Raw genomic sequence first — 12,909 nt, 5'->3', positions numbered from 1 at the left:
AACTGATTGAGCCACACAGGCGCCCCGGCAAACTTTTTAAATGCGATGTCTCTTCCATGTGTATTTCAAGGGTAGACACTCGCAGAGGTTTTGTTTTCTCACAGCTCTCATTTCTCTTTCTCCTCCCCTTGCAAATAATCGCTGTTTGAAAACTCTATAAAGGAAGCGGTTGACTTTGTAGCCCAGACATGTGCAGGTGAGGAGCTTCTGGTCAAAATGATTCAGCAAGAAACCATCACCGCCCACCCCCAACCCCTGCCCCTCCACTCCTACTCCCACCTCCGCCACGCCACCCCTACTCCCATCCCCCCCTCCCCGCGCCGCCCCACCTGAGGCAGGCGGCCCCCATCCCGGCCAGGGGCGGTTTGCGGGGCGGGGCCCCCTCTCGGCTCCCTAGCACTACCGTTAGCAGGGGCCCCAGCTCCCCCAGCGCGCGCTGCCCTCGGCGCAGGCAGCCATGCGGCCGGTTGGGGTGCTGCTCGCCTTCTGCTGCCTGGTCTGGAGCACCACCGGGGATCATTTGCGAGGTAAGAGCAAGGTGTTCCCTGGGCCGCTTCATGCCGGGGCTCCGGAGCTCTGACCACTCCCGAGGCGAGGTCCGAAGGCGGCGGGACGCGTCCTGAGCTTCCTGCAGGGATCCCCAAGGCTCATTGCCGGCTTGCCAGCCCCGGGGGACTGAGCCTCAGCAGGGACAGGCAGCTCCCCTCCAGGCAGCAGCTGCCCTTGCGGGGTTCAGGGATAGGGGGTCTGGGGCCTGCCTAGGGGCAAGAGAAGCGTCCTCTGTCATCCCCTGCCCTGCGGTCTCAGCGAGGACTGAGAACTGTCTATCCAAGGGAGAGTTCCCTGTGGCCCCTCCGGGAGGACCAAGCTCTGGGATGCCCCTTGGTGGTTAAGCAGTTTCTATCTGATGTCTGTGCTTCCTGCCTGCTGGATGCTGTCCTATGACTTGCCCCCGCCCCCACCCTCCACCATAGGAGCCTAAGGATCAGACACTTCCTGCCTGGCCAGCACAGGGGAGAAGGGGAGAGAGGGCGCTGCTGCTGTGCTCCAGAAACTGAGGCACAAGGAGATTAGATTACTTGCCCAAGTTACATAGCCTTTGAGCACCGGTCCTCAATAGAGCACAGAGGAGCAGGCCATGCCCTACCCTCACTGGAATCATAGGCTGTGGTTGCTGGTGGAGACTTAGAGGGCCCCCACCCCATGTTCTTTTACCTCCTGGCTGGTGGAGGGATCACATGCCCTCATGGTGATACTCGCTTCTGGCCCCTGGACTGTCTTGGGTGAGTGCTGCAGGGACAGGACACACACCTCCTCTTTCTCCCCAACTTTCATTCTTAGCTCCCACGCTGAGGCCTCTTCTCAGGATACCACTGTCTTTCTCTGTCCCTCCCCCCACTTAGTACCCATCCCAGAGGCACAAGTCAGGGGAAGAAACCGAATGTTCAGAACAGAGAAGCACACTCGTCACACTCTTTAGTGAAAGGTGTCCTGGAGAGATGTGGAGCCTGCCATACTAACTGCACGGCAGTTTAATAACTGATGGTCACTGTCAGCTGTTTTCCCAAGTTCCTTTCCCTTACTTCCATTTCTTCATGGAACGAGCAGGGACGGGAACAGGACTGCTTGGGGACTCCGAGACAGGTGGCACTGGACAACTGTTAGTGTCCTCTCACCGGCAGGTCTGCCTCCCTCTGCCAGGGCTCACTGTTGGGCCAACCCCTCTCCAGTCCATCGGAGTCTCCATCGGAGCAGCAGGCCTCCCCTGTCAGACCTGCTCTCTACCACTGAGCACCAGCTGGCAAGTCCAGAGCCCACACGCACATGCAGAGAGCAGGGTACTACAGACTCCCCAAACCTTGTAGCTGTGGAACCTGCAGCCTCCCTAAGCCTCAGGGTCATCACCCAGGAGATGGGTAAAGAACTTCAGTACCCCTGGGCCTTGGAGAGGCCTGACTGCACCGGCACGTGGAAGGCATTCTCACTGGGCCTGGGGTGCTTGGCAGCCACCTGTCCACATCCCGGCTCTGAGTCTCTGCCATACCAGTAGCCTACCCACGCCACCCCTCACACCCCTCTGAAGCAATCTCTTCTGGTGCTTCCTTCATTTGACAGATGAGGGCCCCAGCAAGGGCCTCAGAATGAGGGGCTTGGAGGTCACTCTGTCTGGTGGTTGGACAGAGACAGGAACTCAGCCTACCCCAACTCTGCTCCCACAGCTCCCACAGCCTTTCCTTTCCCTCCTCGGAGAACAGATTCCAGTGCCTTCTTGTGGGGGTGACAGGGCCCCTGATGCTGGTGTCCTCTGGGCATGCGACCTCCCCATGTCCGGACATTAAAGTGCACTGACCTAAATGCAGAGCCCTGTGGCATCTTCCCTCCCTAAGCCCTTCAGGACTTAGGAAATTGCCACAGCAGAGTCCTCAACACTTTTATATTCCGTTGAAACCCAAAAGTCCTTTCTCAACCTGTTAAGAGATAACTTTCTCCTGGGAAGCTCCACAGGGCTGCCATGTCACATTCTGCCCCCCTCCCCTGTCCCCAGCCAAGCTTGCAGTGGCTCATCTTCTCATTACAGAGCTTTATAATTAGTTGAGCCTGGTTTAACCCTGCCCTGCACTCCCCTGGGGCCTTAGTCTCTCCCCTGTAGAATAGGGACCCACATGCTGCCTGCAGAGTGGTGACAAGGGAGGGACTCTCCTGCTCCCCAGACTTTGGCTGCGCAGCGCACACCCCAGGTATCCGATCTCTGAGGACAGTTCAGGCCCCCTTTCATGGGGAAGGGACTGATCCCCTGGCCCGGGCCCCGGGCCACCCAGCCTACACTGTCACCATCTGCTCAGTACTTGCTTGGTGGCCTCCATTCTTCCCTGAGGGAGAGCTCCTCTTTGGGATGTTTATTCTCCATGAGAAGCCTTTCCCTGCTGATTTCTCTTGAAGAATCCTAAAAATAGATTTGACTTTCAACTCTTTTTTAATTAAAAATGGAGCTTTTATTGTTTGTTTAGACAACTGCACTGATGAAGCTTTCCTGACTTAAAGCCTATATTTTAGGAAAACATGTAGTTAGATAAAAATAAACCAACTTCAGTATTTTCCCTAAACCTTTTGTAACATTACCGAATCACTTAGGACTGACATCATGTGTTCCAAAAGGACACACATCTGAGGTTCAGCCTCACCTACTTTCACTTCACTTTTTTTTTTTTTCCGAGAATGAAAGAGTGAGTGGGGGCAGGGGCCGAGGGAGAGGGAGAGAATCTCAAACAAAACCCCCTCAGCGTGGAGCCCAGCTTGGGGCTTGATCTCACGACCCTGGGATCATGACCTGAGCTGAAACTAAGAGTCAGATTCTTAACTGACTGAGCCACGCAGGCTTACTCTTTCACTTCATTTATAATCCTGTTCCATGCAAACTAAATTACATTTGATACATTTTATTTAAAAAAAAATCAACCACCTGGTTACTAAGAGTGACTTTTAATTTGAGATAGTAAGAGTGATAACTTTTTGTTGCTGTTGTTATACTTTTCTGTATTTTTCAAATTTCCTACCCACAATAGGCAAGCTTATAATCACAAAAAGCAATTTATACAAAGCAAAACATAGAAGCTATGTTGATCCACAGTAGGGAAAGGGGGGGCCCTAAGCTCTGACAGCCAGAATAGACTGGAGGTTCCATCCCTTGTGCAAAAGTAGCTTCTTTCTTTCTCTGCTGTCTAGAACTACAGTGAGGAACAGAAATGAAGCCTGCAGTTGTTTGCCCAAATGGCTTTTAGTTTAGAGTACAAATCACACTGGACTTCGTGTGGTGCCTGAGCACGGGTGCCGGAGAAGCAGCCCTTGGCTTGCCCCTCCACAACTTAGGGTGTCTGTGCACAGAGCCCAGGAACCCCCCCAGCACCACCACCTGAGTCACAGCCATGGGGGCGGCTTGGGGAAATGCGGGTTCCAGGGCCTGACCCAGCCTGACCAGTCCAGCTGCTGGCACTCAATAGTGCCAGCAGAACACAAGCAGCTTTCCTTGTTTCCATCTTTGGAGACTTTTAGCAAAGACTGTCCTAGGAGGGCTGGATTCTTGCAAAGGAGAATCCTAGTGCTGGTCGTGGACAGAACTCGGACCGGCAGATGGCCATGACCCTGTGTTGGGCAAGGTACCGGCGGTATGCTGTTTTCATCAGGGACAGAGGGCCGGATACATGGGGCTGCTAAAGCTTAGGGAGCCTTGCAGAGGAATCATGAGCTTCATCTTGATGTTTCAGCTTTGGACTCAAGAAACCAGCTGGGGGAGACCCATTTGCCAGGTGGGGCCCTGCTTGGTCAGGCAGTGTTGACCATGGGATGCCCCCCTCCAGGGTCCCAGAACACGCACAGACTCGTGTTTTCTCTGCCTACTCTCAGTATTCCTTCTGCTGCACCCCACATGGGGGAGGGCAGATGACACAGCCACATGCGCCCCAAACTCTCCTGGTGCTCACATTAAGCAGGGCTATCATGCACACATGAGCCCATAGCAGGTACACAGCATACAAGGCACCATCCTGCTAGGCAGTTCACCAGCCCAGCCAGCCCACTGGCCCCATAACCTGAATGCCATACAAGGTAGGGGATGGTTCCCTTAGCCCCCTTCTGTCAGTCCCCATGAGTGGGGGACTCCTTGTCGCTAGTGGGACATCCCAGTGCAGCTTTTGTTAAAGCTCCCGTGCTCTGTTGAATTCATGCTGCCAGCTTCCTCCCCTAAAGTTGAGATTTCTTCACCGGGGAACCAGATGGTATCTTGACTCCCCCCAGAGCTTTCATGCCTTCCGCCATTATTTTCTACCACCCAAATATACTCAGGTGTTTCGGGTCTGAGCTGGAGCTTGTCTCTCAGGAGTGGACAGGGTGGGGTGGGGTGGGGTGGGCACAGGTCAGAACCAGTCTTCCCACCTTATATATGCTCAGCCCGGAAGCTTGGTTACCACTGCCACTACCCACACTCCCCAAGTCTCCACTTCCTGCTGCCTCGGCACCTCCTCCTCCTGCTAAACACAGTCTCCCCAGACTGAACACAGATGCTTGAGCCACAGGGGGTCCCCGAGATCACAGCAGAGGGAAGCAGAGTGAAGTCTCAGGACAGTGCAGTCCCGTGGGGTCTTCTGAAAGGACACGGTGTCTCTCTCTGCATCCACCACCATGACCCCGTGTGGCTACTGGGCCCCTGAAATGGGGCCATGCCACTGAGCTGCCAAACTTCACACTGTTAAATTTAATTAATGAAAGAAAACAGCTCAACTCTGAATCATCTCTGGCATGCTAACATTTCAGGGAAATCTAGGAGAGTATCTTCCAAAAGAGAAGCATTTTACAAATCTAAAAACCCTCTTTCCCTTTTCCGTCCTCTCGGTTTATTTAGATTTCCCCCCCCAAACTGTTATTTTTTAAAGATTTTATTTATTTATTTGATACAGAGAGAAAACACAAGCGGGGGGAGGGGGGCAGAGGGAAAGGGAGAAGTAGGTTCCCCACTGAGTGCAGAGCCCAACACGGACTCGATCCCAGGACCCTAAGATCATAACCTGAGCTGAAGTCACACGTCTGACTAAGCCACCCAGGCACCCCAACTTTTTGTTATTTTTAGACATCAGTTATCCACTGTAGAAATTGACAGAAACTTAAATTAATCATGAGCCACCAACCAGAAAAGGCCACCATTCACTTGTGGCCATACAGAGCCTGTGGGGTTTTTTACAGCCCTGTTTTCTTTATAATAAAATCGGAAGTTTGTAACCCCAATGAACACACACCCATGGCAGGCCCAGCCTTGCCTCTCAGCCCTTCCCCACAAGCCCTCCTTGCTTCGGCCACGCTGGGGCCCTGAGCCCTCAGACCCCTCTCTCCTCCCGGCCCCCAGCTTGCTCTCAGCCCCTCCACTCAGACTTGGGCAAATGGCACAGCCTGGTCCTACATGTGCTGTGGACAGACCCCCGCACAGCTTCCACCTCGCTTCACCTGCTGCGCTGATGTTTGTCGTGCCTATTTATGGAACGTGGGCTCCAGTGAACATAAGCTTCTGTACGCCCAGTACCTGCCGGATGAGGAGGGCTCCAGAAGGGCCACGGAGCGAGCTGGATGGAAGAATGAAGTCAGGTCCTTCTTCGGTGAGGGCCCTCGGGGTGTGGCCCATCTCTGCTTCTGTGGGGCCTGTGACAGAAGATGTGGAGAGGAGAGGGGCGGGTATGGGGGCCCCTGGTTCTGTCAGACACGGGGGACCCATGTGCTGCAGTAGAAGCCGCTCATGTTCCTTACCCCATCTTTTATCCAAGTATGGGCCTCCTTGGAATACTGGAAGAGCATGGCAGGACGAAAGAAAGCCAATCATCCCTCCCTCCACCACATGCCAGCCCTGCAATGGAGCTGTATGGGATAAAGCCGCACGGGCCTGACCCCTGTCCTTGGACTTGCACCCAGATGGGCATGGCAGCAGGCAGCGCGTGAGGGGCATCAGGTGCTATGCCGCTGCTAGGTGCCAGGGGGCAGCCCCCGCATGGTCCAACCCAGAGCCTGGACGCTGGGTGGACTCTGACAAGATCACTGAGGGGGAGGACAGCAGCCATGTCCTCGCACAGGAGAATGCAGGACGGGCCTCTGGGCACTTCTCTGTGGTCCACTCGTTGGAGACCAATGGAGGGGCTGGATCCAGATGACAGTGTCCTCAAAGGCCAACTGGGCACCTTCTTCTAAGCCCTGGGGCTGCGTCCTATCTGGAGGCTCTGCCACCTGAAGACACATTCAGGGTTTCTTTAACACGTGTTAGCAACGACTCTGGGTTCTGCAAAAGACTGTGTGGGCAGGCACAGCAGGCCGGGACATTTCATACCTCATGGTGCCACCCCTCAGGCTTAGTCCTCAGCTCTGAGGAGGGAGCAATCGTGGGGCACACACAATGCACTTGGGGAGTGGGGCGGCTGGGGCTGAAGGGTAGGTAGACGGCCGGGGCCACACGGGGAGCAGATGGCAGAAACAAGGTGTGAGGTGCGACCCTGGGCCCAAGGACCCTGGTCATAGCAATGCTTTTGTCTGGTTCTGTGCGTCTCTGTTTCAGATTTTTGTTCCCAAACCCTTAACCCAGATGGGAAGCCAGGATTTCCCAAAAAAATAAACCCCCACGACCCAGGAGTCCTGCAAGCAGCCAGACACAGCGCTGAAAGGTTCAACAACTGTACAAATGACATCTTCTTGTTCAAGGAGTCTCACATCAGCAGAGCCCTGGTCCAGGTGAGGGTCGGGGACACCCATAAGAGGCCAGACTGCAGTGGCTCCTGTCTTACAGACCTGCCTAGTGCCCATCTGGAACCCAGACCCAGGCCAGGAGGCTGAGAGTGGCAGCCACAAACAGCCCATGAGCAGCCAGAGCCAGAGGCACCCTGGGCACAGCAAGAAGGCCCTGAGCTGCCTCTTGTGAAAGCAAGCTCCTCCTGGGCGGAGCCATCAGGCTGGGGCCCACAGTACATCTGGAGTGGAGCCCAGGAGGCCAGGGGTGGAACAGGCCCCCACAGATGGGCGTGCTGAAGGCTGTCAGTGGGGGAGAAGCAGAAAGCCGGCCTGCAGGAACCACTAACCCATCAGAGCCCCTGCCCTGGCTTGCCCCACCTCGCCCCATTGTCTGCACCACAGCCCCAAGGGACCTCTTGCCATTGTCCATATGGGCCCATGTCACTCAGAGAGCTTGCCCAAACCACTGCCCCTTTCCCACACACAAACCCCAGGGAAAGAGGGTGAGGGGGTCCCACTCTAACACCAACAATTGTTAGGCATACTGATAATGGTTTCTCCTATGTAATAGGATTATTGGAAATTCTTATAATCCTTATTCTTTTCAAAAATCGCAAATTCTTTAAGAGCAGCATATTTTTATGATTAGAAAGCATGTGGCAGGCAAGCTGGTGTGAGGTGGGCTTTAAAAGCCAATTTCCCATCAGAAAGTGTTACCTCCCCAGGGACTCAGCCCCAGGGACTGTGGGATCTTCCCGAGCCAGACTCTCAACTCCTGCTAAACGGAACGAGTTCCTGGTGCGCCTGCCAGTGCTCAAGGGCCTGTGGGAGGGGGCGGATGGGAAGTTATCCCTCAGTGACATTGGGACGACTTTATTCCACCTGGGCCTTGGCGGGGCTGAGGCTTTATTGCGAGACCACAGTGAGAATGAACCAGGTTGCTGCCACATGCAAGTGGAAAAGCTTTATTTTCAAACTGGGGGAAAAAACAAGCTACCACTTTTGGCACTCAGGGAGGGTCAGCACTGGCCACAGGTGGGTGCTGGGCATGGAGGTGAGGCACAGGGGCCATCCCCACTGATGGAGAGCTCTGGGCAGGAAGGAAATGTTACAGGACAGACTTAGAGCCTCAGTCTCTTCTGGGGACAAGAACGGGCATCGTGAACAGGAACGACAAAGGCAGAGAGGGGCCTGGGTCCAAGTAGCAGCTTCCCTCCCAGAGTTCTCTGGTGAGTCCCAGACAGGCCTCCTCCACACTCTCAGCCCCTTTAATGGGGCATATGTTGGCATCCTTCCCCCCTCTCCATGCCTCCTCCTGCTGGTGGAGGAGCAGCCACCCTTCTGTCCTGGACCGAGTAACACCCACCTGACCCTTTTTCCCCTTAGATCGTGAAGGGCCTGAAGTACATGCTTGACATGAAGATTGGCAGAACTTCTTGCAAGAAGATCCAGCACCCTATTCTAGACAACTGTGACTTCCAGAACAACCATACCTTAAAAAGGGTAAAACGAAGGGGTCTCACCACCTCACACCCACTCACTGCCATCCCAGCCCTCAACCGTTCCCCAGGACTTCGGGAAACAACTCTGCTTGCAAGTTTCCAAATCTCACTCCCAGCATCCCTGCAGTACCCACAGACCCGCGCATCCAACCACCCATCCTGAGGGGCACGGCTCCAGGAAATCAACACCCTGGGCTTGGGGCTGGGGAGGTTAGAACAAAAGGAGCTTTCAGACAGTTCAGAAATCATATACACACATACCCATGCAGGAGATAGCACACATGACAATCTAATTTGCAAAAGAAAGTGAAAAGCATATATTCTTAAACCTCTCAACTTCTCTGCAGATATGAAATTTGTCAAAATAGGAACTTAGGGCAGGGGGAGAACGTCATAAGGAAGAGGCATGCATGCACAGCCCACAGCAGCAGCACAGGCAACCTAACTGCTGTGGAATGTTTTGGGAGGGTGGCCTCTGCGACAGGGGGTCTCAGCGTGCCCTTCTTTGTTGCAGACTTTCAGCTGCTACTCAGAAGTTTGGGTCATCCCCTGGCTCCAGAAGTTCGAGGTGTCCGTTCTCCACTGTCACTGACTTCTGCCTCTCAGCCGCACTGCACTCGTGCTCTGTACTGCGCTAGGTCACGGCCCCGCCCTGGCTGTCACAGGCCCTCGGACCTTCCAAAGTAGTCCCTCACCAGTGAGCAGAAATGGGAGTGCCCTGGGCTCAGCACAGAGTAGCTGGGATTATGTATTGCGTATTTTCTTCTAACCCTAATTTCACTGATGCTCTGGTGGTAATTATTCAGGTTCTGGACCCCTGAGTGAGCTCCCTCCAATCCCCTCCCACCTGATTACCTGGTGGTCCCACATTCAGCAATGAAAGCACAGAGATCCATCCCTTTGACCAAATTAATGGTTACAGCACTGGGCAGGGGGACAAGTCAGCTATTGTGCATCTTGACCTTTTGTGCATGAATAAAGTTATGAATAAATATGAATAAAGAACTGACCATCTCAAAGCAACAGCTGTTGCTTTTTCCCTGTTAAAGGAAGTCAGGAAGGCGAGGTGAGCAGTGTGAGGGATCCCCCTCACTGAGTGGTCTTATGAGTCTAAGTGATTTCCATAAAGCCCTTTGGAGCCTTTTCCAGCCTTTCACTGCTAGCTAAAATATACTGAAGACCAGAACAGCTAGAAACAGGCCAGCCTGTGTCCACATCACGAACTGGTGTAACAAGTAGCACCCCACTTTGGAGGGCACTGGCTCTCCAGCTGGGCTTTCTTCTGACCAAGAGTCATACACCCAAGTTCCCTCCACCACCTTGGAGGCTCAGGATGTGCTCAGCTGTACCTGGGCAGGCAGAGTGCTGGGACCATCCCCCACAGCCCCTCAGGAGAGGGGAGCCTGGGTTAGGGATGGACGCCCTGTGCCGGGAGGGAGCAGTAGGCGCTGGCGTCCTTGTCAAATACAGGGCTCCAGCTGACACTGGAAGCAGTGCAAGGCCAGGCCACAGACATGCCCAGGAGCTTGCAGACAGAGATGGGCTTCACTCAGAGAAGACAGGCCCCCTGGAACCCTGCTCCAGTAGGCCTGGGTTGGAATGCAGAGCCTCTCACTTTGAATTTCTTCTTCTCCAGTCCTCTTCAAACTATAGATTAGTACAAAATACACAATACACTGCTGCCTTTAATATATATATGTATAGACTATAGACTTGGGGTGCCCGGGTGGCTCAGTCAGTTAAGCCTCCAACTCTTCATTTCAGCTCAGGTCATAATCTCAGGGTCGTGAGATGAAGCCCCAGGTAGGACTCCATGTTCAGCCAGGAGTCTGCTTGAGAGTCAGTCTCTCCCTCTACTTCTGCCTCTGCCCTTCCTCCCCTGCTCTCTTCTCTCTAAATAAATCTTTAAAAAATATGGACTTGATCATTCATAGGAAACAAAATCTGCATTAAAGACGTATGACAATTTAGTATGCAGCTGTAAACTTCATTAGTATGTACAACCAAAATTGAATTACCCTTTGGCTTCCTTCAGTGAGGAGAGAGCTTTTATTTCCATATCCTAATTCATTTTTGCTGGCTCACCTCCTTGTGGTCATTTAATTCAGGGACAGTGGTGGCAACTATGCCACAAGACATTTCATTTATTTGATGATTCTGAAGGCCATCCTTTCATCAAGATAAATGAGTTCACCAGCACTGTTGACCTCATGCATACATAAACAGGTTGGCAGGAACACTGGTGTTGGAGCTTCAGAGTCCGATGGGCCTCAGGGCACAGCTGAAGGGGCAGGACGATGCAGCAAATGAAGGGAGGAACCCATGTGAACTCCCAGTCGGTCTTCATTAACATTTAAATATGGCCCAGAGCACAGGAAGGCCACGCCTTTCCTGAAAATCATTACTTAGGCCTCCAGGGCTACGGCCCGCCTGGACTCACGTGGCCTCACGGTCAGACATGAGAATGCACACACAGATGTGGGGGAGAGTAGCCTCATAGGACCTCTGCTCTGAGCCCAGCTGCATCTGAACTTCCCCCCACCCCCTGGCCACCTCTGCCCAGCCAGAAGCCAGGGCTGACCATCCCTCTGGGACAGAAAAGGAAGCCTCAAATCTGAATCCCAGAATTCTCAGGTGTCAACATTAACCTATGCCCACAATTTTCAAAACATCATTTGGGGCCAAGTATTCAAAATCTCTTCCTGTAAAAAGAAGTGTAAGAACTAAGACAAACCAGCTCCTGCAGAAGACAGCTGACCGTAGGTCCCCAAATCTCAGGCTTCTGCAAACTTTCTCTACATGGGGACCTTAGAGTCTGAACTCTTTAATACGTCAGCTATTTCATTATTCCCAATCTGCTTTATGTTCTATACTTCACAGAAGACAACGCTTGCTTTTAATTAACTCTTAGACTGGGCATGGTGGCACCAGAAGGAAAGGGTCTGAGTCAGTGAGCCAGCGTGAGGCTACTCTGATTTGTGGAAGCCAATAGCTCACGTGCCTTGGTCCTCCACAGAGACACCTCTGCCAACCACACTACTGGAGACCTTTTGCTATAGCTGCCTGCAGAGCAGGTCCTATGGGCGTGAGGCTTGGTCTAGCAATGTAACTCTGTTCCCCCACCCCACCCCATGAAAGACTTCTCTCTAGACCAAGCACGCCAAAGCCCAACCTGGGAACGGACTGGCCAGAGAGCCATTTGGTAGGATTCAAACAGATGAAACAGAACACCTACATGGAGATGGTGTAACTTACTGTAGGGTAGCAGGCATGGTCTTATTAATAACTGGTTTTATTGCCGACTCAATTTTAACTGCTCTTTTAAACTTAGAGCTTTACTCTGACTCAGAGGGAATGACTCTGACACAGAGGGAAGCTGTGACATCATCAATGTTATTCTCACTGAGAAAATGTAAAGTTAAGTACCCAGGATTCTAAGACATACCAGAATTAGGACTGAAGGGAAAAAATACTCATTATTCAAGGTCTCAAAAACTGAGCAAAACCAGTCAAAATTCTTATAGTCTTGCCTTGAGTGTTCTAGAGTTTTCCCTGGCCATGCCTGACACCTCCTCACTAGCTATACAGAGATTCTCAAGGATTCAGCTCTACTGACCCTGCTCCAGGTGTCCGTCCAGCCCAGCCCCTCTCCAGGGTACAGGTGGGCCCTGGCAATGAGGAGTGCCCCACCATTGCCATGGGGACCACCTGTGAAGCTTGAAACTATGATGATGCTAGGACACTCTGGAAGACTGGGAATTCCAGAGGACTTTGATGTGCAGCCAACATCTAGCCCCGGGCTGGGAGGTGACCACCAGAGAGCTGGGTCCTGGGAATACCACCCTACCTCATCTCCCAGCTTTCCCAGCAAATCCCGAAGTCAAACCATGGGTTCTGACTCAGCAGTGTGCCCAGTGAGTCTGGGCAAGTCCTCTCCAACCACCCCCCACCAAGCCTCAGTTCCCCCTAAAAAATGACTATTATCTCTTTCCATCAGTAAAATGTCAGTGTTCACAAAAACACTTTATAAACTAAAGACCACTCTGCAAATGCATGTTGATGATAAAAATCATAAAACAGGGCTTCTGTCCTATTAAAGGTAGTATCTGAGTCCCACTGGAGGTTTTGTAGTAGATAATAAAGAAGCACACAA

The 12,909-nt window shown here is 52.8% G+C and overlaps 1 protein-coding gene across 3 annotated transcripts; it reads left to right on the top strand.

Moving 5' to 3' along the window:
- Positions 1–313: 313 nt before the first annotated feature.
- CST7 (cystatin F) lies at positions 314–11,802 on the top strand. 3 transcript variants are annotated; one of them, XM_045981539.1, is made up of 4 exons: positions 314–527; positions 7,085–7,257; positions 8,641–8,757; positions 9,271–11,795. In XM_045981539.1, exons 1-4 carry the CDS (start codon positions 458–460, stop codon positions 9,346–9,348), a joined length of 438 nt encoding a protein of 145 aa, XP_045837495.1. In that variant the 5' UTR covers positions 314–457; the 3' UTR covers positions 9,349–11,795. The 3 variants fall into 3 exon arrangements, with proteins under 3 accessions (XP_045837495.1, XP_045837494.1, XP_045837493.1); XM_045981538.1 differs by lacking the exon at positions 314–527 and adding an exon at positions 5,284–6,140 and having other exon boundaries at positions 9,271–11,802; XM_045981537.1 differs by lacking the exon at positions 314–527 and adding an exon at positions 5,473–6,216 and having other exon boundaries at positions 9,271–11,801.
- Positions 11,803–12,909: the final 1,107 nt, after the last annotated feature.

Source organism: Meles meles, chromosome 16 (genome assembly GCF_922984935.1).
Source record: "Meles meles chromosome 16, mMelMel3.1 paternal haplotype, whole genome shotgun sequence".
In the NCBI taxonomy this organism is placed as follows: Eukaryota; Metazoa; Chordata; class Mammalia; order Carnivora; family Mustelidae; genus Meles; species Meles meles.
The sequence above is the reverse complement of the archived record's forward strand: the minus strand, read 5'-3'. Positions and strand labels throughout refer to the sequence as shown.